This window comes from Capsaspora owczarzaki (assembly GCF_000151315.2).
Source record: "Capsaspora owczarzaki ATCC 30864 unplaced genomic scaffold supercont2.18, whole genome shotgun sequence".
Taxonomy (NCBI): Eukaryota; class Filasterea; order Ministeriida; family Capsasporidae; genus Capsaspora; species Capsaspora owczarzaki.
Window position 1 is genome coordinate 116,727 of NW_011887309.1, and position 21,995 is coordinate 138,721.

The following is a 21,995-nucleotide window of genomic DNA, read 5'->3' on the forward strand; positions in this document are numbered from 1 at the left end:
ATGTGCACTGCTGATGTGGATTATTCTGACTATCGCGATTGGGGTACCTCGTTCTGTATGGAAGCAGAGTACCAACGTTGTGCCTCCAACAACCCATCGTTTGTGTTCTCTTTGTTGAATTCTGAATGGACACGTATCGACCATCAAACAGGAAAAATGTAATAGCGCAACCTCGGAACGCAAGGAGCCTCACACAGTGGCCGAAGCATCATTGCATCAATTGACATGTTTGAGCGACATCAAGAACTCACAAAGCCCTGTTCACAGCAGAGCCCCGATCTCGCGGATTGCTGTTCCATCGTCAAAGTTTTTCAGAGCTTTGACGAGCTGCGTAAAGCTTGGTCGTAGTTCTGGGATGGAGTTCCAGCAACTAAACATCAAGCTAAACAGGTCAGTTGAGCAGTGCTCCGGCCTGGGTAGTCGACCACCAGCCTCCAGATGAGCCAGTGCCTCAGCGCCATTCATCTGGCTGTAAGGCGTTGCACCGTAACTAGAGCATTCCCCTACCAATGTGCACCAACACAAGTGAGACTCAAGTGCAATCTTTTCGTACCAACCGGCTCTACTTACAGGCGGTCACACCAAACGACCACACGTCCGACATGGACGAGAACTTGCGGAAGGTCATTGTTTCCGGTGCCATCCACTACAATCACCAACACAATCAGAATCACATACGACCAGTGGAGCCATCTGACTCAACCCACCTTCACGGGAAGTTTGCCTCGCGTTTGCATGCGATAGTAATCTTGCTCATCCGTCAATTCGCGGGAAAGCCCGAAATCGGCAATCTTGACCACCATTCCTTGCCCCACAAGGCAGTTGCGCGCGGCAAGATCTCGGTGCACAAAGTTAAGCGTGCCCAGATACTCCATGCCGAGTGCAATCTGGCGAATGGCATGGATCTGCTCGTTCTGTGTCCACCAAAGCGAGTGAACCTGGGACTTTTGCAGCAGTGTACGCAAGTCGCCGTACTGCACAAACTCGAGCAGAACGAGGTGGGGCTCGGACTCGACCAGAGCCGCAAGCAACCGCACGACATTCGGATGTACAAACGGAGCCATCAATTTCGCCTCAGCCTCAAAGTCTTGGCGAGATTTCTCGTCAGCGTCGGCCTTGGAAGACTTGACTGCAACCAGCACGGTTGGCGACGCTGTAGGTCCGAGCAAGGTTTGAGCTCTTGTGGGCAACACGTTGAAAGGCACTTGACCCAGTGACACATCGCCAAATTCACCACTGGCAAGGTGCTTCCCAATGGTCAAGCCTTCGCGAACGCGACGAGAATTGCTGCCGGCAACATACGCGCTCGCATCATCGTCAACCACCTCCTCTGGCGGGGCGGTCGGGACAGCTTGATACGACTGTTGTTGACCGATCGCCGCTGGGGATGGAATGTCCGCTTTGTCGTGAGCTCCAGCCGAATGGTTTTGAGGGGAAGTTGTCACTTCATCAACCTGATACATGGGCTCAGCAGCGTTTTGCGATTCCGGCTGCAGCTTTTGGTCGGAGGTTGAGCCGCCATCCTCGTTGTGAGATTCGGTCGAATCGGGAATAGGGGAGATTGTCACTTCTTCAGCCTCCTGATACATGGGATCGGCAGCGTTCTGCGATTCTGGCTGCAGCTTTTGGCTGGGCTTGGCGGAGGTTGAGCCGTCATCCTCGATGCGAGATTCACTCGAATGGGCCAGAGCAGACATTGTCATTTCAATAGTCGTCTGGTCGATGGTGGAACTGGCAGAGTCCTTTGGTTGCAAGTCTGCACGTTGCAGGCGCCGGCGTCGCAACACGACGAGTACCAGCACAATTATCGCAACTACTGCAACAGCCACAACAGCAGCAGCGATGGCAGCTATTGAAGTTGACGCTTGAGAGCCGCCACCAGAAGATGAATCAGAGGTAGTCTCAGTGGGCGTCTCAGTGGGCGTCGCAGGCAAAGTGCGGGCCTGCACCTCGATGGGATTCGAAGTCAACGAGCTTCCAGTCGCAGTAACCATGAAGCCATAGTTCCTGTTAGGGAGCAATCCAGAAAACACAGCCCGGTACTCTTGCTGCACGGCGGAGCTATAGGCGGCGTTGTCGGCAGCCCAGGGTCCTTGAATAACAGTGTGGACAAGAGTCCAAATCCAATCCCCTTCTTGAACTCGGCACTCGACACGGTATGAACTAAGAACGCTGTTTCGCTCCCAAGGCTGAGGGCCCTTCCAGGTGATGATGACTGACGTGTCGGTTGTACCCGCGACAAGCCAACGTGGGTCTAAGATGGGGGCGCTCGGCGAGGTGGTGAAAGTGCCCTTGCGCGAGTCGCTCGGCGGCGAAGTACCTGCACCGTTCGTAGCTTGAATAGTGACGGCGTAGGTGCGGAATGGCAAGAGCGAAGTAATCGTTCGGGTAGACACTGTGACGGTGCTGTTCGAGCTCTGAGTGGTGTCGCATGCGAGTCGGTAAAACTAGTGTCAACAACCGAAACAGTGTAGCCCGACAGTGTTCCGTATGGGAAGTTTGGCGCAGCATAGGTGATACTCGCGCCATTCGCGTTGGGAATCATGGTCAACGTTTCAGTGCCAGCAAAACGAGGAGTTGCTTCAGTGGTTTTGAAAGTAACTGCCGAGCCGAGCGAAGTTGATCCCCTTACATTGTAGGCGGTGATGATGTACGCATAATTCGTGAATGGCGTCAAACCAGTGTCGACGTAACTCGAGGTTGCGAGATCGGAAGCAACTGTAGTGCCACCGCGACTAACCGAGTAAGTCAAATAGTTCGTGTCCTGAGGGTACGGAACATCTGGCCAGTCGAGAGTGATCTGGCGGGACGAAGGGACGGCCATGATGGAGGACGGAGTCAAGGCACCCCAGCTTGGTTGCGAGCTAGCAGTTGTCACCGTGAGGAACCTGTTGCTTGGAACCCAGTTGTCGGTTGAGCTTTTAACGTGCACAGTCACACTGTACTGCACATAGGGTTCATAGCCAGTGTTCGACGCTGCGGCGACTGTCACGGCGGCCGAATTGACAGCTACAGTCTTGAAGAGAAGGGTCGGATTGGGGTAATTGGGGCTTGCGGTGATTTGAGTGGCAACAATTCGATACTTCAGGTTGCTTGGATTATCTTGAGCATAGACAGGAGCCGCCCAATTCAACGCGAACGAGCTTGTCGTTCGCCCTGATGCCGAGAGAGTGGGAGCGATCAGCCAAATGGGGTCCGCGGGGTCTTGGCGCAAAGTTGACGGGGTAGAGAAGGGCTTCGAGAAACCAGAATCGGCGCTCTTGGCCGCAACTGTCCAATTGTAAACAATACCTGGGTAGAGCCCAGTGACAGTGGTGCTCGTGGTTTGGAGAGTGTTGCTGAAGGTTTGAATGGTTTGATTTCCAGGATTGGGTTGCGTCGCAGTAAACTGAACCCAATACACAATTGGGTCACCACCGTTCTTGGTCGTAGGCTCAGGCCAGGAGATGGTTGCGGTGTCTGTCGTGACACTTAGGGTGAGAATAGTCGGTGCGCTGAAGGACGGCGGGATTGCAAGTACACTGACAGAGCCTGTCGAAATGGACGACAAGGCGCCAACGTTTGTGATTTTCCACTCCAAAGTGTAGACTGTGCTCGCCTGCATAGTGACCGTGGTGGTGTCAGTTGTAAATGTCGGGGCCGAGGTGAAACTGCCAGAACTAGTCAGCTTGTATCGCAGCAAAAAAGTCACACTGGCTGAGGCCGGAGTGCCGCGATAGTACGCGCCAGTCAAGTTAAACGTCACAGCATAGCTGGTCGGTCCATTCGAAACAAATGAAGGCACGATCAGACTCGGGTCAATAGTTGGCGGGGCAGCGGCGGTTCGGACTGAGGAAAGGACAGCACTGGTAGAGTACAGATCGTTGCTCACAGTCAAACGGTAATCATAAACCGTGTACGGCGCCAACAATGCATCGCTGTCGGTCGCAGACAAGTTTGCCGCTGGAAACGCCCCGACAGACACAAAGGCCCCTTGAGGGTTGTTGAGACGACGTTCAACCGTCCATTGCGAGGCAGAATTGACAGTGGGGCCGTTGATGAGCGTAAGAACGCCATTCCATTCCAGTGAAACAGAGTTGAAGGTCTGTCCTGTTGATGTGAATTGGGTTGACACGATTGTCGGCGCGGCAGCAAGCGTCAGGAAGTTGGAGGCGGTCAGTGGATCAGAATTATACAAAGTGCCGCTAACGCTTCGAGCGATAACGGTAAAATTGTACTGATTGTAGGCGCGAAGGTTGGAGACAGTCACACTGGTCGCAGCGACGATACCTGCGCTTGGGGAAGGAGTAGGACTTCCGCTGATAGCCCAAGCGTAGTCGCCAGGTAAGCTGTTCCATGTCGCTGCCGTCCAAGAGAATTGGATGGAATTGACGGCCGGAGTTGACGACACAGTAGTACTGGAGAAGGTGGCCTGGGCCGCAGCAGTTTTGAAGGTCGCAGTGGCAATAGTGGATGTGTTTCCAACGGCGTTTCTTGCCTGCACACTGTACGTGTAATCAGTGAAGGGCAGCAAGCCAGTATTGTCCGTGGCCGAAGTGAGACTGTCAGCATAGTCCTTGATGGACAGCGACGATGGGGCAGTTCGGTCCACCTTATAAACGAGAGGACCACCACCACGGGCTGTACCATTCCATTGAAACGTGAGCGAGTTCGCCGCGCTGGTTGTCAGAGTGGGCGTGGTAACGGTGGGAGTGTTGGCAAAGGTGGTGAACGTAGTCAAGGCCACAGGCTCCGAAACGTTGCCATACGCGTTGGTGAAAACCAGAGAGAAATCGTACGTCGCGCCCGAAGTCACGCCAGTGCTCAGGGAGTAGGATGTTGCAGTGGTCGGAGAGATTGCACTTGAGTTGAGCATCACCTGATAACCACTAGCCCCAACTGAACCAGCACCGCAAAAGCTCTGTACAGAGCTGGTCCAACTGAAACTGAACGCATTATAGGTGTAATTAAGCGAGGTAACGGTTGCCGAAATCACTGGCTGGTCAGCGAGGGTGGTGAAGCTTTTAGCGGACGTGGTGACGGTTTGGCCTTCACTCGTAGTAGCAGTCAGAGTGTACGAGTAAGTGGTGCACGGATCCAAACCATCGTCGGTAAAGAAGAATTGGCCGGTCGCCAAAGCGGAACTTGATTCCGGCGGGAGTGCCAGTATAATTGACCCACGCTTCAGGACAAACGTGATTGGTGTTGGTCCATTCAGAGCAGCCAAGGTCCAACCAACAGTGACAGAATTCTGGGTGCTGTACGGTGCGGTGGTCAAGAAAGCGACAGTAGGAGCAGCAGCAACGGTCGTCACGGTCAGCGTACTCTCCGTATAATTGCCGACAGCGTTGGTTACTCGCACAGTGTACGTGTACAAGGTGTACGGCGACAAGCCCGAATCGGTGTATGAAAATGTGTTTGGGAGTGAGCCAGCGTAGACTGCAGTGGTGCCCACCTGGCTGCCATTACGGAAGAGTGTATAAGCCAACGACAAGGTGGACTCCTGACCGCTGCTGGTAACCGTCCAACTGAGAGGGACTTGAGTGGCAGTGATGGTGCCAGCAGCAAGGGCAGTCCCGATGACAGGGTCGACAAAGCCCGTTCTGCCCGTGAAGACTTGATAAACATTCGCGGTGCCCGTGATTTGGTTGGAAACAGTGATCCTGACATTGTACCATGTGCCAGGATCGAGCACGAGTGCAGGAGATGACGTGTAGCCCGGCCAATAGGCGTAGCTGTCGGTGCCCGCGGACGCCAGCTTGTACTCGACAGCAGGGTAGGCAATGGTACCGGATGGTCCGACGGTTGACGCACCATGATTGGCTACCAGACTCAGGCCAGGACAGAACGTACGCATTCACATTTGCTGTGGCACTCAACAAGATGCTGTTGGGATTCAGAGTCACATCGTTTGCGGTCGTTTGGGAGGGTGGGGCCGCAGTTGCTCCAAGTAATGTCGCGCCAGCTCCGATGTCAGAGTAGACGGAAACAGTGTACGTGTAGGCAGTGTTTTTAGTCAGGCTAATATCAGTGTAGATCAGGGCAGTGCCAGTGTACACAGCCGTCGCCGGACCAGGACTGCGAGTGACACGATATTCCATCGGTGAAGCAAAGCTGCCATACGCAGCCCAACTGAGCGTGATGTAATTGCCAGTGGCAGCTGTGAAAGTAATATCGAGATCCGCACCACGAACTGTCAAAGCGGAGAATGCACATCAACTTTGGCGTGAGTCGTTCAATCCTGATTCCAGCCTCAAGCAAACTTATTGCTTATTACTTACCAGAGCCCACCGCAGCCAAAAGCGCCACAGCAAGCAGGAACAATCTGGTCTTCATTTGAAAAGCGAGCAGACTGCAAGAAACAAAAAAAAAAAAAAAAACATCAAAACAATAAGCGCCGTTTCTAAGAGTGGATTGGCACTGTTGCCACGGCCAACCGCAAGCCGGTCTCTCGTTCCTCCACCCAACAAGACATGTCAGTAGCAGCAGCGACACTCCACCGAAGCGGAGAGTGAACGTGTGGGGTGGGGGGGGGGGGTAGAAGTGACCACAGACACCTCTTTGCTCATTGCATCTGATTCGCTCAAAAACCACAACAAACGCCGACACGCGGGCGGTGGTGCCTGTGCCGCCGCAGCATCTGTGCCAGCGACACTAGTCCACTTAGCGGGGCGCATTGGTGCATGCGAGGAGGGCGAGGGTCGCAGTAAACCAGGCACCTCTGGGTTGTGCTCACCACATGTATTAGCGCCACCCTTCAAAGTCGCAGACGCCCTGCCCCCCTTCCGGCCCTTCCTTTTGGCCGTGTCACTTCTTCTGTTTGCTCTGAGTAGCTTGTGACAACAGAGGCGCATCATCGGATCAGACGGGAGCGGGACGGCAAGAGTGCAGGACAGCGGAGGCAGGCAAAGCATCTCCGACTCAACGACTACGACTCCAGCGGGCCCCCTCTCTCTCTCTCTCTCCCCTCCTCCTCCTCCTCCTCCTCACTGACGCGGGTCGGGCATTTCCCCAGCAAGCACCACTTCGTCCTTTCGGGTTGGGTCTGACGATGCGCTGTTGGCTTACTTGTTCCTGCAACAGAAAAGGGGGAAAAACCGCAACAAGAAGACAAAAAAAAAAATAAATAAACTGAATCGTCTGAGCCGATGAGTGCTGTCCTTTTGCCGGCCTTCTCTTTCGACGTCTGCGTGCGCGTGCGGCATCCCAGTTGGACCTCTTGTATGAAACTGCACCTGAATTGGATCATCTGGTCGCGATTCAACCCCTGTGTGACGCTGCGCGCAGTGCAGAACGAACGGATCACTGCTGCGGCTTTGTTTCGTGCGCCCTCTCGACACGAATTGTCAACCAGATAAGATCAAAGGAGAAAAAACCTCGCTCGTCTCTATTCAAGTCAGAGCACATCGACAAACACGAGCGAACGGATACCAAGGTCAGCGTTTTACTACTCGATTCCAAAATAGGACTTGTCAACCGCTCAGTCTCGTTTTTGTTTGGATTTACTTCCATCTCGATATCATTTCCTCATGCTGTCTCAGCAGTCATTGCGTATCACGACCAAGATTGCAGCGTCGCCTGCTCGCTTTGCAAGGTGAGTGTGGAACGACTCCCCCAATGAAGCGCGAAGTTGAATCAGTATCTCTATTGTTTGATCCTGGCTGCTTTATACTCACTCGCTGCGCTACCAATTCATTACCCCCGGCTGGCTCACTGTTTTTGCCATGCACTGCTCTCAGCCTCTGGGCTGGCGTTCCCGAGGGCCCCGCGGACCCGATTCTCGGCTTGACCGAGGCCTGGCGCAAGGATCCCTCGCCTGCCAAGATCAACGTCGGCGTCGGTGCCTACCGCGATGCGAACGGCAAGGCGTTCGTCCTTCCCTCCGTCCGCAAGGTACTGTCGCTCTCCTTCTCTCTCTCTCTCTCGCTCGCTCGATGCTTGTCTGGATGCTTGATCTTTTTACGTCCCATCTGAGACCTGCACATCCAAAAGCCCTGATCCTGATCCTGATCCTGATCTCGGTCTCGCTCTCTGCCGTTGAATCCCATCCTCCGACGGCTGATGATGTCTTGGCTTTTGGTTCGCACATGGCACAGCTCCCCCTGCTCGAATGCGATGGGGATGGTGCTGTCGCTCGGGGGGGGGGGCGTTCTGATGTGATTGGACTGGTGTTGGAGTGTTGAAACGAGAGAGAGAATGGGTGAGGAAAGAGAGAGGGGAGAGAGGGGAGAGAGAGGGGGAAGATGGGGCGAGATTGTGGACCCAGTTAGTGACGAGTGTGAGCAATCCCCTAACTGCTCATCACACCCCAGCCAACTAGATCAGACAAGGCGACGAATACAAAGTGCCTTGCATGGATTGAAAAAGAGTTCTAGGTGGATTCGCAGAGTGGGGAAAGCGACAAAGCAGGAATATACTGCAAGACATTGCGGATGTGTGGACACGGCGGTCGCCCGCCGCTGTGGATCCAGCCATCCATCCATCATGCTGAGGTGTACTTTCGAAATATCAACAGCTGGCAGCATTTCATTGGTTTGATTCCGAATGCAGGATGACGAAATTTTCAACCAAAAAACCGGTCTTGTTTGTTTGTTTGTTTGCTTGTTTGTTTGTTTGGTTTTGCTTTGAGGATCGGCTGATTCATGATGTCATGGCACCTCAGATTGTTTGCTAACTTTGCTTTTCGACGTAACACGCGCAGGCCGAGGCAATCATTGCCGGAAAGAACCTCGACAAGGAGTACGCCTCGATCGAGGGTCATGCTGACTTCCGCAGCGCGGCGCTCAAGTTTGCCCTTGGCAAGGACCTCTTCAAGGATGTTCACGTACGGATTGTTGTTGTTGTTGTTTATTTGTTTTGTGGCAGCCATTCCAAATCTTGCAAATCTGAACGCTCGTTTGGTGTTGCATGTAGGCCGCCACTGTCCAATCCATCTCTGGCACTGGTGCGCTCCGCCTCGGCGGCGAGTTCCTCCGTCGCTTCCACAGGAAGCCCGAGGTTGCCCTTCCCGACCGCACCTGGCCCACCCACGACAAGATTCTCAACGCCGCTGGTGTTTCCACCTCCTCCTACCGCTACTACGATGCCAGCACCATCAGCCTGAACTTTAAGGCGATGGTTGAGGATTTGACCGTAAGCGCAATACGATGATATTTTTTTTCTTTGTGTGTGTTTGTTTTTCATGGGTCATGTCGCTTTATTTGTATCTAATGGTTGCACTCTTCTATGACGCAGCAACGTGCCCCTGGCTCGGCCGTCCTGCTCCATGCCTGCGCTCATAACCCCACCGGCATCGACCCCACTCAAGCCCAATGGGAGGAGCTTGCTCAAGTTTTCAAGGTAACTTGTTTTGTATTTGTTCGAACGTTGTCAGCTGCCCACGACCACCAGCACTCACCGCAACAATGCACACCTACAGACCCAGAAGCTGCTGCCCTTCTTTGACATGGCCTACCAAGGCTTCGCTTCGGGTGACCCCAGCCGCGACGCGTTCGCAGTCCGTCACTTTGTCCAGCAAGGCCTGCACCCCATCCTCACGCAATCGTTTGCCAAGAACATGGGTCTTTACGGTACGCTTGCCTAAGCCTGTGAGACGTGGCATTCAACTTTTGAAACTCACGACTCACCTTCTCACGGACCCGTTTTTTTTTTTGGTTTTTTTTTGGTGTTGTTGTTGTTGTTGTTGTTGTTGTTGTTGTTGTTGTTGTTGTTGTTGTTGTTGTTGTTGTTGTTGTTGTTGTTGTTGTTGTTGTTGTGCAGGCGAGCGTGTCGGTGCTTTCACCGTCCTGTGCGAGACTGCTGCTGAGGCTTCGGCAGTGCTTTCGCAGCTCAAGCTCATCATCCGACCAATGTACTCCTCGCCCCCGATCAACGGCGCCCGCATTGCCACCCACATCCTGAACACCCCCGAGCTGACTGCCGAGTGGTGAGTTTGCTCTCCCCTGACCTGATGGTTTCACTACACTTCTATTGCCAGCTTTTTTTTTGCTCATGTCATTCTACTCTGCTTTGTGCTTGTTTTGAACTCGACAGGGAGGGCGAGCTCAAGCTCATGTCTGGCCGCATCATTGAAATGCGCGAGACCCTTGTGAAGGAGCTGAAGGCTGCTGGCTCCACCAAGAACTGGGACTTTATCACAAAGCAAATCGGCATGTTCTGCTACTCGGGCATGACTGCAAAGCACGTTCAAGAGCTGCGCGAAAAGCACTCCATCTACATGACTTCCGACGGCCGCATCTCGATGGTCGGTCTCACCCATGCCAACGTCGGCGCTCTCGCCCGCGCCATGCACGCCGTGACCAAGGCATAACGCCGATGATTGGGCTTCAGGTCTTGTTCTGTGGTTTGAAAGGACCTTTCCTGCCCATTAAAATTTGGTGTTTAATGATTTAACTTAAAAATTTCACTGCCTGTTACGACGGTTGCGACTCATCGCCAAACCCCAGTCATGACAGAGTCTGCTGAAATGGCCTCGCCAAAATCTTCATCATCCAGAGCCTTGGTGAGACGAGGACGCTTTGTGGTGGCGGTGCTTGAGGATTCGCCTGCGCGTTTCGAAAAGGCGGCTGGTCCTGCACCACCTGGTGCTGGCGTGACAGCCCTTGATGTTTTAGAAACAGCAGCAGCAGCAGCTTCAGCAGAGCCTTTGGTAGATGTGCTGCTGGCACTTGCCGAAGGTTGCAGCGGAGTGCTGTTCTGCTCTGAATCGCTGTCGTCGCTATCTTGCACGCCCATCCCGAAAGGATCGTCACTGGATGCTGCAGCACTGCCGCCAAAAGCAGCGAGCGAATTGTCATCCAGGGGCATGCGCGCTTCGCTCAGGCCGTGCAGCGATGCCGAGGCGCCCAGATGCTCGTCCAGCCACTGTGTGAGAGAACTGGGACACGCTGCAGTCGAGAGGAGAGTGTGCAAGGTCGCGACAATCTTTCGTCGTGTGCCTAATGGAAATGCGGCGATTTCTTCAATGATTGCCGCGGCTGTGGCGGTTGCCGGACGTTTGCCCGCGCTTCTGGTTGCAGACAATGGCGGCTGAGCTTGTCGTGCAGTCCACTCTACTGTCATGGTGAGACTTTTCCAAGTAAAAAGCACTTGATAGACCGAAACAAGATCGCTTTCGAGCTGGCGGAGGTAAACGTCGATTCGAGAAACGCTCGCGAGCAACGAAAGCATGATGGGAATGAACCGGGCATGGCGAATGCTGTCCACTAGCACTGCACTACATCGGACAGAAGTGAGATGTGCCTGACGAGCCAGCATGGCGACAGCGGCGATTCGGACGAGAGCAAAATCGATGGACGCTGTGCTCGGGAGCTGAATCTTCTTGTTTGCGGTGGACGTTTGCTGGGCTGACGACTTGTTGTTTGCGGATGCTGCATCGACGGGCTGTTTGTTGGGGTGTTTCCAAGATCATTGTGAGATCTCTACTACGAGCCACTGAGACCCAGTTTGTTTCATGTTCAAACTTCTCGCAAACTCACTTTGGAAGAGGACGCAGTCACTGGTGGAGGGACTGAAAACAAAGCACCGATTTCCTTGATAACGCCTCGAATCGCCAAGCTCTTGATACGGCGTGCTAGACGCAGCACGTGAATGACGAGTTGGAGCTGTCTGACAAGGTTGGACCAAAGAAGAGACACCGAGAGTGAGCGAATCGTCTCGCCAGCCATGCCAAAAGTGCTATTAGGACAACTTTCGGCATGCAACATGCAACCTCGAACTTCTCTGTCGATCGCTTATAGCTCAGCCATATATTTTGTACACATGAAAAATGGTACGTTGCTGTTACTACTTACTTTGAGGATTGCTGCTGGTTTTTGTTCTTGTACACAATCCGCGCCAACAAGTCGACCTCGGTGAACATTTCCGTCTTTGCTGTATGCTGCACATTGAACAATTCATAGTATAGTATAGTGAGAAATATCATCATCATCATCATCATGAGAGCGATAGCCGAGTTTGTGCGACATGTGCTGCCTTACTGAGCTCGCAAAGGACAGCGCGCGGAGGACCTCGCGAGCCCGCGCTACGCAGTCGGATGAGCTCAGGATGGCTGCGTGTGCAGGTGTGTCCTGGGCGAGCGTGAAGGTCGGCTGCACGCCGTTCGGCAGCGCGAGATTCCGCTGGTTGACAACCTCAGCGAATGGCGGGAGATCCATGATTTTTGGCGGGAAAAAAAACTGTGCTTCTCAGACACGCTAAATAAATAACATTAAAAGAGATAAAGATGATGATATCAAGACTGGACTGCAGCTCAACTCGCAGCATTGCAGTTGGCGTGAATCCTCGTCCATAGAAATCTCAATGCAAACTCTCAATACAACAGTGCTGAAATTGTTCGTCCGGATCAGACGAAATGTTACAGTATGTATTCTTTGAGACACTTGACATGGTGGTTGATCGTGTACTTCAATGGATGCGCCTGTTCAATCGAATTCAATGCAAATCTCAATCACTTTCGCATTGTTCGTTGCCTTCAAAGTGCGCTCTTTTCGTTTATTTACAGTACCTTTTTTCATTTTTTTGTTCATTTCTCAGAACTTCTCAGAAATTCATCACTCCTTGTTTTTTGCTTTTTCTGAGTTTCGTTGCTTCCCCAATGCGCTTTCAGTTGATTGCTGGGCTCGCATTGATCCTTCTGCTGCTTGTCGCTGTTTCTGACTGCGATGCTGTGCGACTGAAGCCACCCGCGCGAGGCAAAGCAGCGTCCAAGCCACAGACTCAGACTCAGACTCAGACTCAGACTCAGACTCAGACTCGGGCTCAGGATCAGCCGCTGGAACAGCCGCCGCAGCAGCGCCACGCTCTGACTGAGTGCGATCGCAGCCCCGACGAGTCGTTCAGGTGCGATCTACCACCACTTGAGCTATGGATTGAGCTATGGATTGAGTTGATGTCACTCGTGATATTAATGCATATTGGGTTGCGCAATTTCTTGTGTGTGTGCGCAGTGCGGCTGGAGCTCGATGGTACAAGGCCGGAAACATTGCAAGTTCCCAACCAAAACTGCTACCAAACCATTGGCAGTATGAAGAGACGAAACGAGGAACAGATGTAGTAACATTGATCATGGTTGTGGACTCTTGTTAATTGGAATAGGACGCGGCGATTCAGTGCTATGGCGACGAGGCAAAGGAAAACCCAACGCTCGGCAGCATGATTCAACTTGGTAAGGCATCGCACTGCTCTTTCCAGTGTACTAACAACTGTGAACCCGCTCTCTGACTGTGCCTGAAACTCCATTAGGCCAAGCGCTGCTCGTTGGACAACGATTGAACGACGGAGAAGCAATTCTCACACAAGCGCTGGACGAGGCGAGAAAGGCCGCCGAATCGGAGCCTGACGCGCTGCGACCTGCAAGTGCGGGAGGCAAGCTCATGGCCACGATTCACCACTCGCTGGGCAAGGTCTCGTACTTGAAAGGACAGCACCAAGAGGCCCTCGGGCACTTCCGCAACGCGACGCTCTTGGATCCTGCCAATGCCGAGCACTCGTTGCTGCTGGCCTCCATCCAAGCATCGTATGGCGACAAAAAGTCTGCTCTTGAAATCTACAAGCGCGCCATCCTGCTCAATCCAAAGTCTGTCCTCGCCCTGACCAACGCTGCCCAGCTGGCGCTCGAACTCGGCGATGCCAAGTCCGCGTATGACTATGCCCTTCGTTCCGTCAAGATCGACCGCACAAACACGCTTGGATTTATCAACTTGGGCGCTGCCCTTCGACGGCTGCAAAAGCACAAGGCGTCGTCGGAGGCGTTCGACAAGGCGCTGCTCTCAAACTCGACCAACGTGCACGCAATTGGCGAATCCATCATTGCAAAAATGTTCCTTGCAGACCACGATGCAGTCGAGCAAAGGCTGCCAGAGCTGCGAACGTTGCTTCTGCAACAGATTCGTCACACTCTGGACGCGCTTGAAAACCGCGCAATCACTGGGTCGGACCAAACGCAAAAGGCCCTGCAGCAGCTGGCCGTGCCGCCATTCAACCTGATGTACTTTGATATTGTGCCCGAAATTCTGCGAGACTACTCGGCGGCCTTTGCTGCCATCGAGTCTCGCAACACCCAGGCCATTCGCTACAAACTTGCTGCAGCTCGCATTGACGATCTGCATTCGCTCAGTCCTTCCGCGCGCTCTGCCTTATCGCAGCAACGTATTCATGTTGGCATCATTAGCGCTGACTTTTACAACCATCCGACGTCGCATCTACTGTACTTTGTGCTCAGTCAGCTCAACAAGGACCGGTTCCATGTCACGGGCTACAGCACGAGCCCCTACGAAGATGCCTGGACTGAGAAGATGCGCAGCGTGTTGAATGGCGGCGTGGTCTCTGTCCATGCCATGTCACCTGCAGAAGCAACAGCCCGCATTGTCGCTGACAAGACGGACATTCTGCTTGACATGATGGGGTACTCGAGCGGCGCTCGCCCCGACATTATTGCCTGCAAACCTGCGCCTATTGTTGCGTCCTACTTGACGTACTGTGGCACCTCTGGGTCGACAGAAGTCGACTACACCCTGTGCGATCGAACCACCTGCCCATCCAAGCTCGTTCCATCGTTTCTCATCGAGCGAGTCGTGACTCTGCCGACGGGTTTGTACCCACCCGCGTGGTTTCGGGCGTCTGAGGTCTATCCTCCCGCGCGTAAGTTTGTCTGTTATTTTGGAACGGAAAGGATTGTGGCAGCGAAGACTCACCTGTTTGGGTGGGCGCTGTGTTCTCTTTGCTTTGTTTTTGGTTTGCGTGTGGTTGCTTGCGTTTGCTTGTTTGCTTGTTTGCTTGTTTGGCTACCAGCGGAAGATGTTGTTGCCAAGAAAACAGAGCTTGGCCTGCCAAACGACGGTGCATTCACTTTTTGCTCGCTTGGACCGGTACGTCAATCCGAGATGCGCAAATCGAGATGCGTGGAGGCGTTTTTCATTCTAGATCTTGCTATTTACTTTTGTGTGCCTCTGTTTTGCTCAGATCTTCAAAGCCAACAAGAGCACGGTACACTCGTGGATTCGAATCCTCAAACAAGCTCCCGAAGCGCGGCTCTGGGTTATTGCCCATCCCAATGATGCAGGTAACTTTGGGCATCGTCATCACTGCACAACGCTTTGCGATTTCATCTCTGCTCACTTTGAGCTTTTCGCCAACACTTGTAGCTGCAAACTTTCGTCGGCTTGTTGCCGAGGCACAAGTCGAAGCGCAAGTCATCCTCACGCCTCGATTGGAACGAGAGGACTTTCTCGAGTACGCACCCTCCATGTGCGACCTCTTCCTCGACACGCTGCCATACAACGCTCACACTACAGCGTCGGAAATGCTGACGGGCGGACTTCCCGTTTTGACGCAAGCGGGCCAGACGCGATGTGGACGGAGCGCGGCCGGCATGCTGAGCAGTGCGTCGCTGGATCAGTTCATCGCAACATCAGCGGGACTGTACGAAGCGATGGCGGTGGAGTTTGCGACCACGGATGCTGGTCGAGCCAAAGTGTTGGCGGCACGCCGCTCGTTGCTTGCAGGACGAACCGCGCTCGCCCAGAGCCTCACCAGGGACGCGGACGAGCTTTCCCCAGATGCGTTTGACGATGTTCCGCGCTTTTTCAACGTGCCACAGCATGCGCGTGGTCTGGAGGCGGCGTTCGAAACGATGCAGTCGCGTTATTTGCGCGGATTGAAGCCTATCGACTTTGAAGTCACCGAGTCGGACTTGCAAGACGCTGAAGAGAAGGCTCACCAAGCCAAGCATGCGAGCACCAGTGACGACCGTACAGCCACTGCACGAAGCGAGCTGTAACAACCGCCAGACGTCCAGTACAATCTAACAAACAAACACAAGCTCATCTTCGCTTTGCTGATTTTTGTATCCTGTTGCATCCTGTTGTATCCTGCTATTGTTAAATTTTCACCCTTGTCTTTTTTTTTTGTTGCATTTACTCCCCCATTTTCTGAGATTGTCCCCAATCTCAGTCTTTTTGTTTCTGCTTCCCGCCAAGACACTAGAAGCGACCATGTTCCACCGCGCAGTCGCTCGCGCGCCACCCGCGACTCTGCTCCTCCGAACGCTGACGCTGGCTGCTGTGCGATCATCGTCATCATCGTCATCGTCGTATCAGCACTTGCAATGCTCAGTCCGCTCCACAGTGGCGACGACCGCAGCTGGACGCGAGCCTCGTGCGAACTTGCACATGTCCGCGAGCAGCCGCTTGGCGATGGCGACCAACGCATCAGCCGCCGCCACTCGCAATCCCAATGCAACTGCACAGACGAGCTCATCTCAGGCGTCGGCCGGCGGTGGTGGTGCTGCTGCCCGCGGCGGTGCTGCCGGTGGTGGCAAGTCCAGCGCTCAGACTGCTCAGACTGCTCAGAATAGTCAACTTGCAGACTCGCTCCCGCGAACCAGAAATATGGGCATCATTGCGCATATTGACGCTGGCAAGACGACGACCACCGAGCGCATGCTGTTCTATGCTGGCGTTACTCAAGCACTCGGAGGTTTGTACCGAGATCGGATTTCCTCAGAAGCATTGGAGCTCTCAGCAAAAACTCATCACCATGATTGTTGTGGAAATTCACTTGACGTTTTGGTAGATGTCGACGACGGCAACACAGTCACGGATTATATGAAACAAGAGCGCGAGCGAGGCATTACCATCAAAGCGGCTGCCATCACCTTCCACTGGCAGGATCACCGAATCAACCTCATTGACACGCCCGGCCACGTTGATTTCACCGTCGAGGTGGAGCGATCCCTTCGTGTATTGGTAGGTGGATGGTTGCTTTTTGTTTAGTTTTGTTTTGTTTCGAGATTTTTTCGTTTGTTGGTTGCCCCTTGCTCACTTGAAGGCCGCTGTATGGTAGGATGGAGCGGTAGCCGTGTTTGACGCGGTTGCGGGCGTACAGGCGCAAAGTCTGACAGTGTGGCGACAGGCAAACCGGTACTCTGTTCCGCGAATTGCCTTTATCAACAAGATGGATCGTGAAGGAGCAAACTTTGCGAAAGCGATCGAAAGCATGGAACGGAAATTGGGCGCCGTCACCCTGCCCATCCAGCACCCGCTTGGTCAATCGGGAAACTTTCGAGGGATTGTCGATTTGGTCGAGCTCGAGGCCGCGGAATGGAAGGGCGATGATGGCAGCACGCCAACGTACACACGGTTGGCACCAGCGACGCTCGAGCAAGCCCGCAAGCGGTTGTCAAATGCCGACATTCTGGAAGTGCTACACGCGCGCCAACGGCTTGTCGAAAAGCTGGCCGACGTGGACGATCGCATCGCCGAGCTCATGCTCTCGGAACCCGATGACGCCGAAACCTCGTCGAGCGAGATTCGTGAGCTCCAAGCAACGCTGGGGCTCGAGTCCAGTGAAGGGAACTTTGCCATTTCTGGAGCAGAGCTGCGCGCGGCCCTGCGCCGAGTGACCATCGCCAACCGTGGCGTTCCAGTTCTCTGCGGCTCGTCCTACAAGAACAAGGGCGTGCAGCCACTTCTCGAGGCCGTGTGCGACTACCTTCCCTCACCACTCGACCGCCCACCCATCGAGGCGGTTGCGGTAGACACGCAACAACTGCAATTAGTCAAGGCAGATCCTACAGGACCACTCTGTGCGCTCGCTTTCAAAATTATTCACGATCGGCAGCGCGGTCCCTTGACACTCTTCCGCGTCTACTCGGGCGTGTTTGACAAGAATGTTCCTGTTTACAATGCAACCCGCAAAACGCGCGAACGTATCAACAAAATCTATCAAGTCATGGCGAACGAGTACCGGGAGGTAAACACGGTGGCAGCGGGCAACATTGGCATTGGCGTGGGCTTCAAGGAAACGGTGACTGGCGACACGATTGTTGCAGCATTTGGCGGTGCTCCCAAGCTGCACCTCAAAGGATTGACCATCCCCACACCCGTCTTCTTCTGCCGAGTGGAACCAGCGACCTCCGCCGATCAACCGGCGCTCGACCACGCTCTCGCATGCTTGCAGCGCGAGGATCCTAGTTTCCGATCCTTCTTTGACGGCGATTCCGGCCAGCAGGTGATGAGTGGCATGGGCGAGCTTCACCTCGACATTATTCGCGACCGCATTCAACGCGAGTACAATGTGGCCGTGTCTGTTGGCCCCGTCCAGGTGTCCTACCGCGAGTCTATCGGCAGCGCCACGACAAGGCAGTTTTCGTTCGACCGTGTGATTGGAAACCGTCGATGCCTTGCTTCCATCAAGCTGGAGCTTCTCCCCGCTCCCGCCATCGGCCAACCCAAGTTGTCTGTCGACAAGGTGCCCGATCACTTGCTTCCATCGAGTTCCAGCACTGCGAGTGTTTCTGCGAAAGAGTTTGCCGGTTCCCGGGCGCTGTCCGCTTCCTCTGCGAATACTCAAAGCTCCACCACCAGTCCCGATGCAGCGTCGGCAACATCCTCCTCCTCCTCCTCCTCCTCCTCCTCCTCTTCCACGGCAAACCTTTCGTCGACGGACGCCGAGGTCGTAACGCTCGCTTCGCTTGCTGATGAACTGCAGCACTTGGTCGTCCCGCCTTCGGCCAACCTCAGCATGACCGAGCTGCTCAACGCTCTCCGAACCGGCGCCGATTTGGTGTTTGGTCGCGGCACATTGCTGGGCTTCCCATTCACCGACATGCATGCCCGCGTTCTCGCCGTCGAGGTCAACACGGATTGCTCGAGCAGCGCGCTCACCACCTTCTTTTGCGAGGCGCTCACCAGCTGCATTGAAAAGTCCGACCCGTTCCTGCTCGAGCCCTTGATGCAAGTTCAAGTGACGGTCGATGGCTCGCATATGGGCAGTGTCATGTCCGACCTCACCGGGACACGTCGCGCCATCATTTCCGGTGTGGAAGTGTCGGATGTCGACAGCACGAACGTCATTGTCGCACAAGTGCCCTTGGCGTGCATGGTCGGCTACTCGACCAGCCTGCGCACTCAGACGGCGGGCACTGGCGCCTTCTCTATGGAGTTTTCTCAGTACGGTCGGCTGCAAGGCGACGAGTTTATCAAGGTGATGCGCCAATTCCGCGGCGAGTTTTACGGCCGCGAGCAAGAGCAGTGAGCTCATGTGTGCTGATTGCGTGTGTATTCTGTCGTAATTTGTAATTGATCGAGCTTTTCATCCACACGAGTGAGCGAGTTGGAGTAGCTTCCATCGACATAGGGGAATTCGGAACCAAACGAGCACCGCTTCATCATGCACCTTCAATCCATTGAGTTCTTTGTCCTTGTGTATGATGGGTCTCTTCTTGATTTACACTTTTCAGTTTGCTCTGTCTTTTCTCAGACAAAATAGCTCAGTCCTTCATTTTCAACTCGTCGTCGTCGTCCAACCATCGACCTCCAACTCCCAACTTCCTGCTTCTCTTGTTTTTTCTGTCCTAGTTTCCATTCCTAAATGCCGTTCGGTCAGCTTGTCATTGGCCCGCCGGGCTCTGGCAAGTCGACGTACTGCCGCGGGGTGCAGGAGCACTTCCACGCCCGCCGTCCGCACGCGCGCACGGTACATGTGGTCAATCTGGACCCAGCGAACGACGCGCTGCCGTACACGCCTGCAGTCGACGTGTCCGACCTCGTCCGCCTGCCCGAAGTCATGGAGCGGCTCAAGCTCGGACCCAACGGGGCGCTCATCTACTGCATGGAGTTCCTGCAGCAGAACTTTGACTGGCTCTGCGCCAAGCTCGAGCCGCTGTGCACCGACGACGCCTACTTTCTGTTTGACTGCCCTGGCCAGGTCGAGCTGTACACGCACAACGACGCCGTCAAGGAGCTCACCCAGAAGCTCGACAAGGCGCTCAAGTTTCGGGTGTGTTGCTGAGATTCAGACACAAAATCTGAGATTTGGAGGGGGAAATGGATGTGGAATAATTGTACTGACTCGCTCCCCTTGCTCGTTGACAGCTCGCAGCAGTGCATTTGGTCGACTCGCATTACTGCAGCGATCCCGCAAAGTTCATTTCGGTGCTGCTGACGTCGCTCGCGACCATGCTGCAGATCGAACTTCCACACGTTAACGTACTTTCAAAGATTGATCTCATCGAGCGATATGGTCAACTAGGTAAAGGCGATACATGCTGATTTGGTTTTGCGTTTCTGCTGCTGTTTTGTTTGTTTCCTTGTGGCTGCAACGTCCACATTTGCTGACTCGACGCTGTCTCGGTGTTTGATACTCTGCAGCATTTAATTTGGAATTTTACGCAGAGGTACTCGATCTGTCAAAGTTGTTAAACCACCTTCAGGACAATCCGTTCGCGCAACGTTACAAGAAGCTGAATACCGCTCTATGCGGTCTGATTGAAGACTATTCTCTGGTGACATTCTCAACCATGAACATCCAAGTACGTTCGTTGTTGCGCGACTGGATCTCAAAGGTGAAATGTGGCAGAAAGCTCATCACCTTGCCTGCTTAATCGCAGAATCCTGATAGCATCACTCGATTGATGAAAACTATCGACAAGGCAAACGGCTACGTCTACGGCGGTCTTTCTGAAGGCAACGATTCGATCTTTGACGTGGCCGTCGCCGCCGATTTCCAATACACAAAGTAATTGTCATTCCCCTTGTGTGTTGTATTTTTAAAGGCACCTTGTGCTCACCTGTGAGATGGTTTTGCTTGTAGATTCATGGCCGACAACGACCAAATGAATGAATTTATGATTGGCGACGACGACGTGGATGAAGAGTGGGACTAGTCCGTTTTGTGCACTTTGTATCATACATCGCTTTCTTTGTGAGCAAACCCGACGACTCGCTTGGCCAATTTTTATGGCAAGGAATGAAGATCGTGCGTTGTGTACAGCCCGTTGATGTGGTCGTACATGGGCCGAACGCTGGCAACGATGCGCTTCAGATAGGCAATGCCGTCGTCGCGAGAAACGTCCAACCTCCGAATGAGCTCGGACAAGGACGGCAGCGTGTACAGAGCGAGGTTGACTGCCGATCGCACTGCCCAGCCGTGGTGCTTCGACAAGGTGTTTGCGTATGCCTCGCCTGCCAGGGTTGAGCACGCTGCGTCCTCCTTGGCCTCAATCATGCGGTCGAAAAAGGCCAGAATAAACTCTAAGAAGTACGTGCCAAGCAGCGAGTCAGCATCAAAAACGATCAATGCAGCAGCTTGACACAGTTGAGGAGTAGCTTTTTTTACCGAGTGCTCGATTGAGTCGGAGCAGCGTGCGGCTGCCAGACCTGAGACCGCCGCTGCTGGTTGTGTCGGTCAGATTGTTCTCGAGCTCGTGACGAAGCATCCCGTCCAACGTAGAGTGCGCGTTCTCGCGCAGTTCGTGGTGCTTGCGCAGAATGTCAATCTTCTCGACCACGTCTGCCGTGACGAACTTGAACGCCTGAGCCGATTGAGCAGATTGAGCAAAATGAGCAAAGTTTCACCTTTCCAGCGCTGTGCATCGTTCGTTTCTCAATTTCAAAATCACGATTTGTTTTTGTGCCTCGGTTATCTTTCTTTGCGTTTTCTTCCGTCCGAGTCGCTCAGAGTAGGGAAGACAAGAAAGGAAGCCGTCTTGTCGGCTTTGTTCCTCCCACTCAACTTCCCCCATCCACCACCACCCCCAATGCTCCACAATCAAACCACATAAAACCACACGCTCATCCCATGTTGTGTTGCTTACCCTTCCGAGATGGTCAAACACCTTGGACAGCTCAAAGTAGGCGTCGAGGAACGGGATTGTCTCAATCTCGTTCGCTGCTTTGCCTGCGTGCGTGTCGACGCGCTCGAACATGTCGACGACCTGTTGGGAGTGGACAATGAGCATGGGCCGTGAGTATTCATTTTTGGGTCAAACGCGAAGAGGGAGGGAGGGGGGGACAGTGAAGCAAGCAGAAGGACCTTTGGGAAGCTAAATGGCTCGGCTGCCATTGTGAAACCGGGATGCAGTTGAAATAATGACTGCCTGGATTCAAGATGGACGGATGAAGAATAGATGGAATGAATGAATGAATGAATTGTTGAACGCTGTCAGGCTCAAAGAGACATAGCAACATTGAAGCAAAAAGCCGGTCAAACGATTTTGAGTGGTGAAATCGTCGCCC

The 21,995-nt window shown here is 53.7% G+C and overlaps 7 protein-coding genes across 8 annotated transcripts; 4 read left to right on the top strand and 3 right to left on the bottom strand.

Annotated features, from left to right (window-relative positions):
- Positions 1-104: 104 nt before the first annotated feature.
- CAOG_08227 (tyrosine-protein kinase CSK) lies at positions 105-7,091 on the bottom strand. Its single transcript, XM_004342433.2, has 7 exons — positions 7,048-7,091; positions 6,261-6,331; positions 5,855-6,172; positions 2,633-5,802; positions 708-2,447; positions 571-646; positions 105-503 (listed from the first exon to the last, which is right to left on the bottom strand). The coding sequence occupies exons 2-7, from the start codon at positions 6,313-6,315 to the stop codon at positions 262-264; spliced, it is 5,601 nt and encodes a 1,866-aa protein (XP_004342482.1). The 5' UTR covers positions 6,316-6,331; positions 7,048-7,091; the 3' UTR covers positions 105-261.
- Positions 7,092-7,454: 363 nt separating this feature from the next.
- CAOG_08228 (aspartate transaminase) lies at positions 7,455-10,495 on the top strand. The gene is made up of 8 exons (XM_004342434.2): positions 7,455-7,573; positions 7,719-7,872; positions 8,681-8,803; positions 8,893-9,111; positions 9,214-9,318; positions 9,398-9,548; positions 9,739-9,904; positions 10,012-10,495. Exons 1-8 carry the CDS (start codon positions 7,509-7,511, stop codon positions 10,286-10,288), a joined length of 1,260 nt encoding a protein of 419 aa, XP_004342483.1. The 5' UTR covers positions 7,455-7,508; the 3' UTR covers positions 10,289-10,495.
- On the bottom strand, positions 10,339-12,205 carry CAOG_08229 (hypothetical protein). Its single transcript, XM_004342435.2, has 4 exons — positions 11,958-12,205; positions 11,772-11,857; positions 11,457-11,586; positions 10,339-11,361 (listed from the first exon to the last, which is right to left on the bottom strand). The coding sequence occupies exons 1-4, from the start codon at positions 12,132-12,134 to the stop codon at positions 10,408-10,410; spliced, it is 1,347 nt and encodes a 448-aa protein (XP_004342484.1). The 5' UTR covers positions 12,135-12,205; the 3' UTR covers positions 10,339-10,407.
- Positions 12,206-12,545: 340 nt separating this feature from the next.
- Positions 12,546-15,897, top strand: CAOG_08230. Of its 2 annotated transcripts, XM_004342436.2 has the most exons (7): positions 12,546-12,819; positions 12,927-12,963; positions 13,075-13,144; positions 13,222-14,619; positions 14,770-14,846; positions 14,941-15,040; positions 15,123-15,897. In XM_004342436.2, exons 1-7 carry the CDS (start codon positions 12,575-12,577, stop codon positions 15,755-15,757), a joined length of 2,562 nt encoding a protein of 853 aa, XP_004342485.2. In that variant the 5' UTR covers positions 12,546-12,574; the 3' UTR covers positions 15,758-15,897. The 2 variants fall into 2 exon arrangements, with proteins under 2 accessions (XP_004342485.2, XP_011270891.1); XM_011272589.1 differs by having other exon boundaries at positions 12,927-13,144.
- Positions 15,898-15,921: 24 nt separating this feature from the next.
- Positions 15,922-19,080, top strand: CAOG_08231 (translation elongation factor G). Its single transcript, XM_004342437.2, has 3 exons — positions 15,922-16,455; positions 16,552-16,724; positions 16,822-19,080. Exons 1-3 carry the CDS (start codon positions 15,972-15,974, stop codon positions 19,012-19,014), a joined length of 2,850 nt encoding a protein of 949 aa, XP_004342486.1. The 5' UTR covers positions 15,922-15,971; the 3' UTR covers positions 19,015-19,080.
- Positions 19,081-19,248: 168 nt separating this feature from the next.
- CAOG_08232 (Gpn2 protein) lies at positions 19,249-20,717 on the top strand. The gene is made up of 5 exons (XM_004342438.2): positions 19,249-19,758; positions 19,854-20,010; positions 20,130-20,290; positions 20,369-20,496; positions 20,572-20,717. Exons 1-5 carry the CDS (start codon positions 19,351-19,353, stop codon positions 20,642-20,644), a joined length of 927 nt encoding a protein of 308 aa, XP_004342487.1. The 5' UTR covers positions 19,249-19,350; the 3' UTR covers positions 20,645-20,717.
- CAOG_08233 (hypothetical protein) lies at positions 20,526-21,850 on the bottom strand. Its single transcript, XM_004342439.2, has 4 exons — positions 21,793-21,850; positions 21,575-21,694; positions 21,097-21,292; positions 20,526-21,011 (listed from the first exon to the last, which is right to left on the bottom strand). The coding sequence occupies exons 1-4, from the start codon at positions 21,820-21,822 to the stop codon at positions 20,716-20,718; spliced, it is 642 nt and encodes a 213-aa protein (XP_004342488.1). The 5' UTR covers positions 21,823-21,850; the 3' UTR covers positions 20,526-20,715.
- Positions 21,851-21,995: the final 145 nt, after the last annotated feature.

Coding starts and splice junctions, on each gene's coding strand:
- CAOG_08228 (XM_004342434.2), top strand. CDS start 7,509: ATGCTGTCTCAGCAGTCATTGCGTATCACGACCAAGATTGCAGCGTCG. Junction 9,112..9,213: donor CGATGGTTGAGGATTTGACC/GTAAGCGCAATA, acceptor TCTATGACGCAG/CAACGTGCCCCTGGCTCGGC. Junction 9,319..9,397: donor AGCTTGCTCAAGTTTTCAAG/GTAACTTGTTTT, acceptor GCACACCTACAG/ACCCAGAAGCTGCTGCCCTT.
- CAOG_08233 (XM_004342439.2), bottom strand. CDS start 21,822: ATGGCAGCCGAGCCATTTAGCTTCCCAAAG. Junction 21,695..21,792: donor AGCCATTTAGCTTCCCAAAG/GTCCTTCTGCTT, acceptor CACTCCCAACAG/GTCGTCGACATGTTCGAGCG. Junction 21,293..21,574: donor TGTTTGACCATCTCGGAAGG/GTAAGCAACACA, acceptor CAATCGGCTCAG/GCGTTCAAGTTCGTCACGGC.
- CAOG_08231 (XM_004342437.2), top strand. CDS start 15,972: ATGTTCCACCGCGCAGTCGCTCGCGCGCCACCCGCGACTCTGCTCCTC. Junction 16,456..16,551: donor CGTTACTCAAGCACTCGGAG/GTTTGTACCGAG, acceptor ACGTTTTGGTAG/ATGTCGACGACGGCAACACA. Junction 16,725..16,821: donor AGCGATCCCTTCGTGTATTG/GTAGGTGGATGG, acceptor GCTGTATGGTAG/GATGGAGCGGTAGCCGTGTT.
- CAOG_08227 (XM_004342433.2), bottom strand. CDS start 6,315: ATGAAGACCAGATTGTTCCTGCTTGCTGTGGCGCTTTTGGCTGCGGTG. Junction 2,448..2,632: donor ACATCATCACCGCCTACAAT/GTAAGGGGATCA, acceptor TGTTGACACTAG/TTTTACCGACTCGCATGCGA. Junction 647..707: donor GAGGCAAACTTCCCGTGAAG/GTGGGTTGAGTC, acceptor TGGTGATTGTAG/TGGATGGCACCGGAAACAAT.
- CAOG_08232 (XM_004342438.2), top strand. CDS start 19,351: ATGCCGTTCGGTCAGCTTGTCATTGGCCCGCCGGGCTCTGGCAAGTCG. Junction 20,011..20,129: donor CGAGCGATATGGTCAACTAG/GTAAAGGCGATA, acceptor GATACTCTGCAG/CATTTAATTTGGAATTTTAC. Junction 20,497..20,571: donor GCCGATTTCCAATACACAAA/GTAATTGTCATT, acceptor TTTTGCTTGTAG/ATTCATGGCCGACAACGACC.
- CAOG_08229 (XM_004342435.2), bottom strand. CDS start 12,134: ATGGATCTCCCGCCATTCGCTGAGGTTGTCAACCAGCGGAATCTCGCG. Junction 11,858..11,957: donor CGCTGTCCTTTGCGAGCTCA/GTAAGGCAGCAC, acceptor TTCAATGTGCAG/CATACAGCAAAGACGGAAAT. Junction 11,587..11,771: donor AACCAGCAGCAATCCTCAAA/GTAAGTAGTAAC, acceptor CAACCTTGTCAG/ACAGCTCCAACTCGTCATTC.
- CAOG_08230 (XM_004342436.2), top strand. CDS start 12,575: ATGCGCTTTCAGTTGATTGCTGGGCTCGCATTGATCCTTCTGCTGCTT. Junction 12,964..13,074: donor GGTACAAGGCCGGAAACATT/GCAAGTTCCCAA, acceptor TAATTGGAATAG/GACGCGGCGATTCAGTGCTA. Junction 13,145..13,221: donor CGGCAGCATGATTCAACTTG/GTAAGGCATCGC, acceptor AAACTCCATTAG/GCCAAGCGCTGCTCGTTGGA.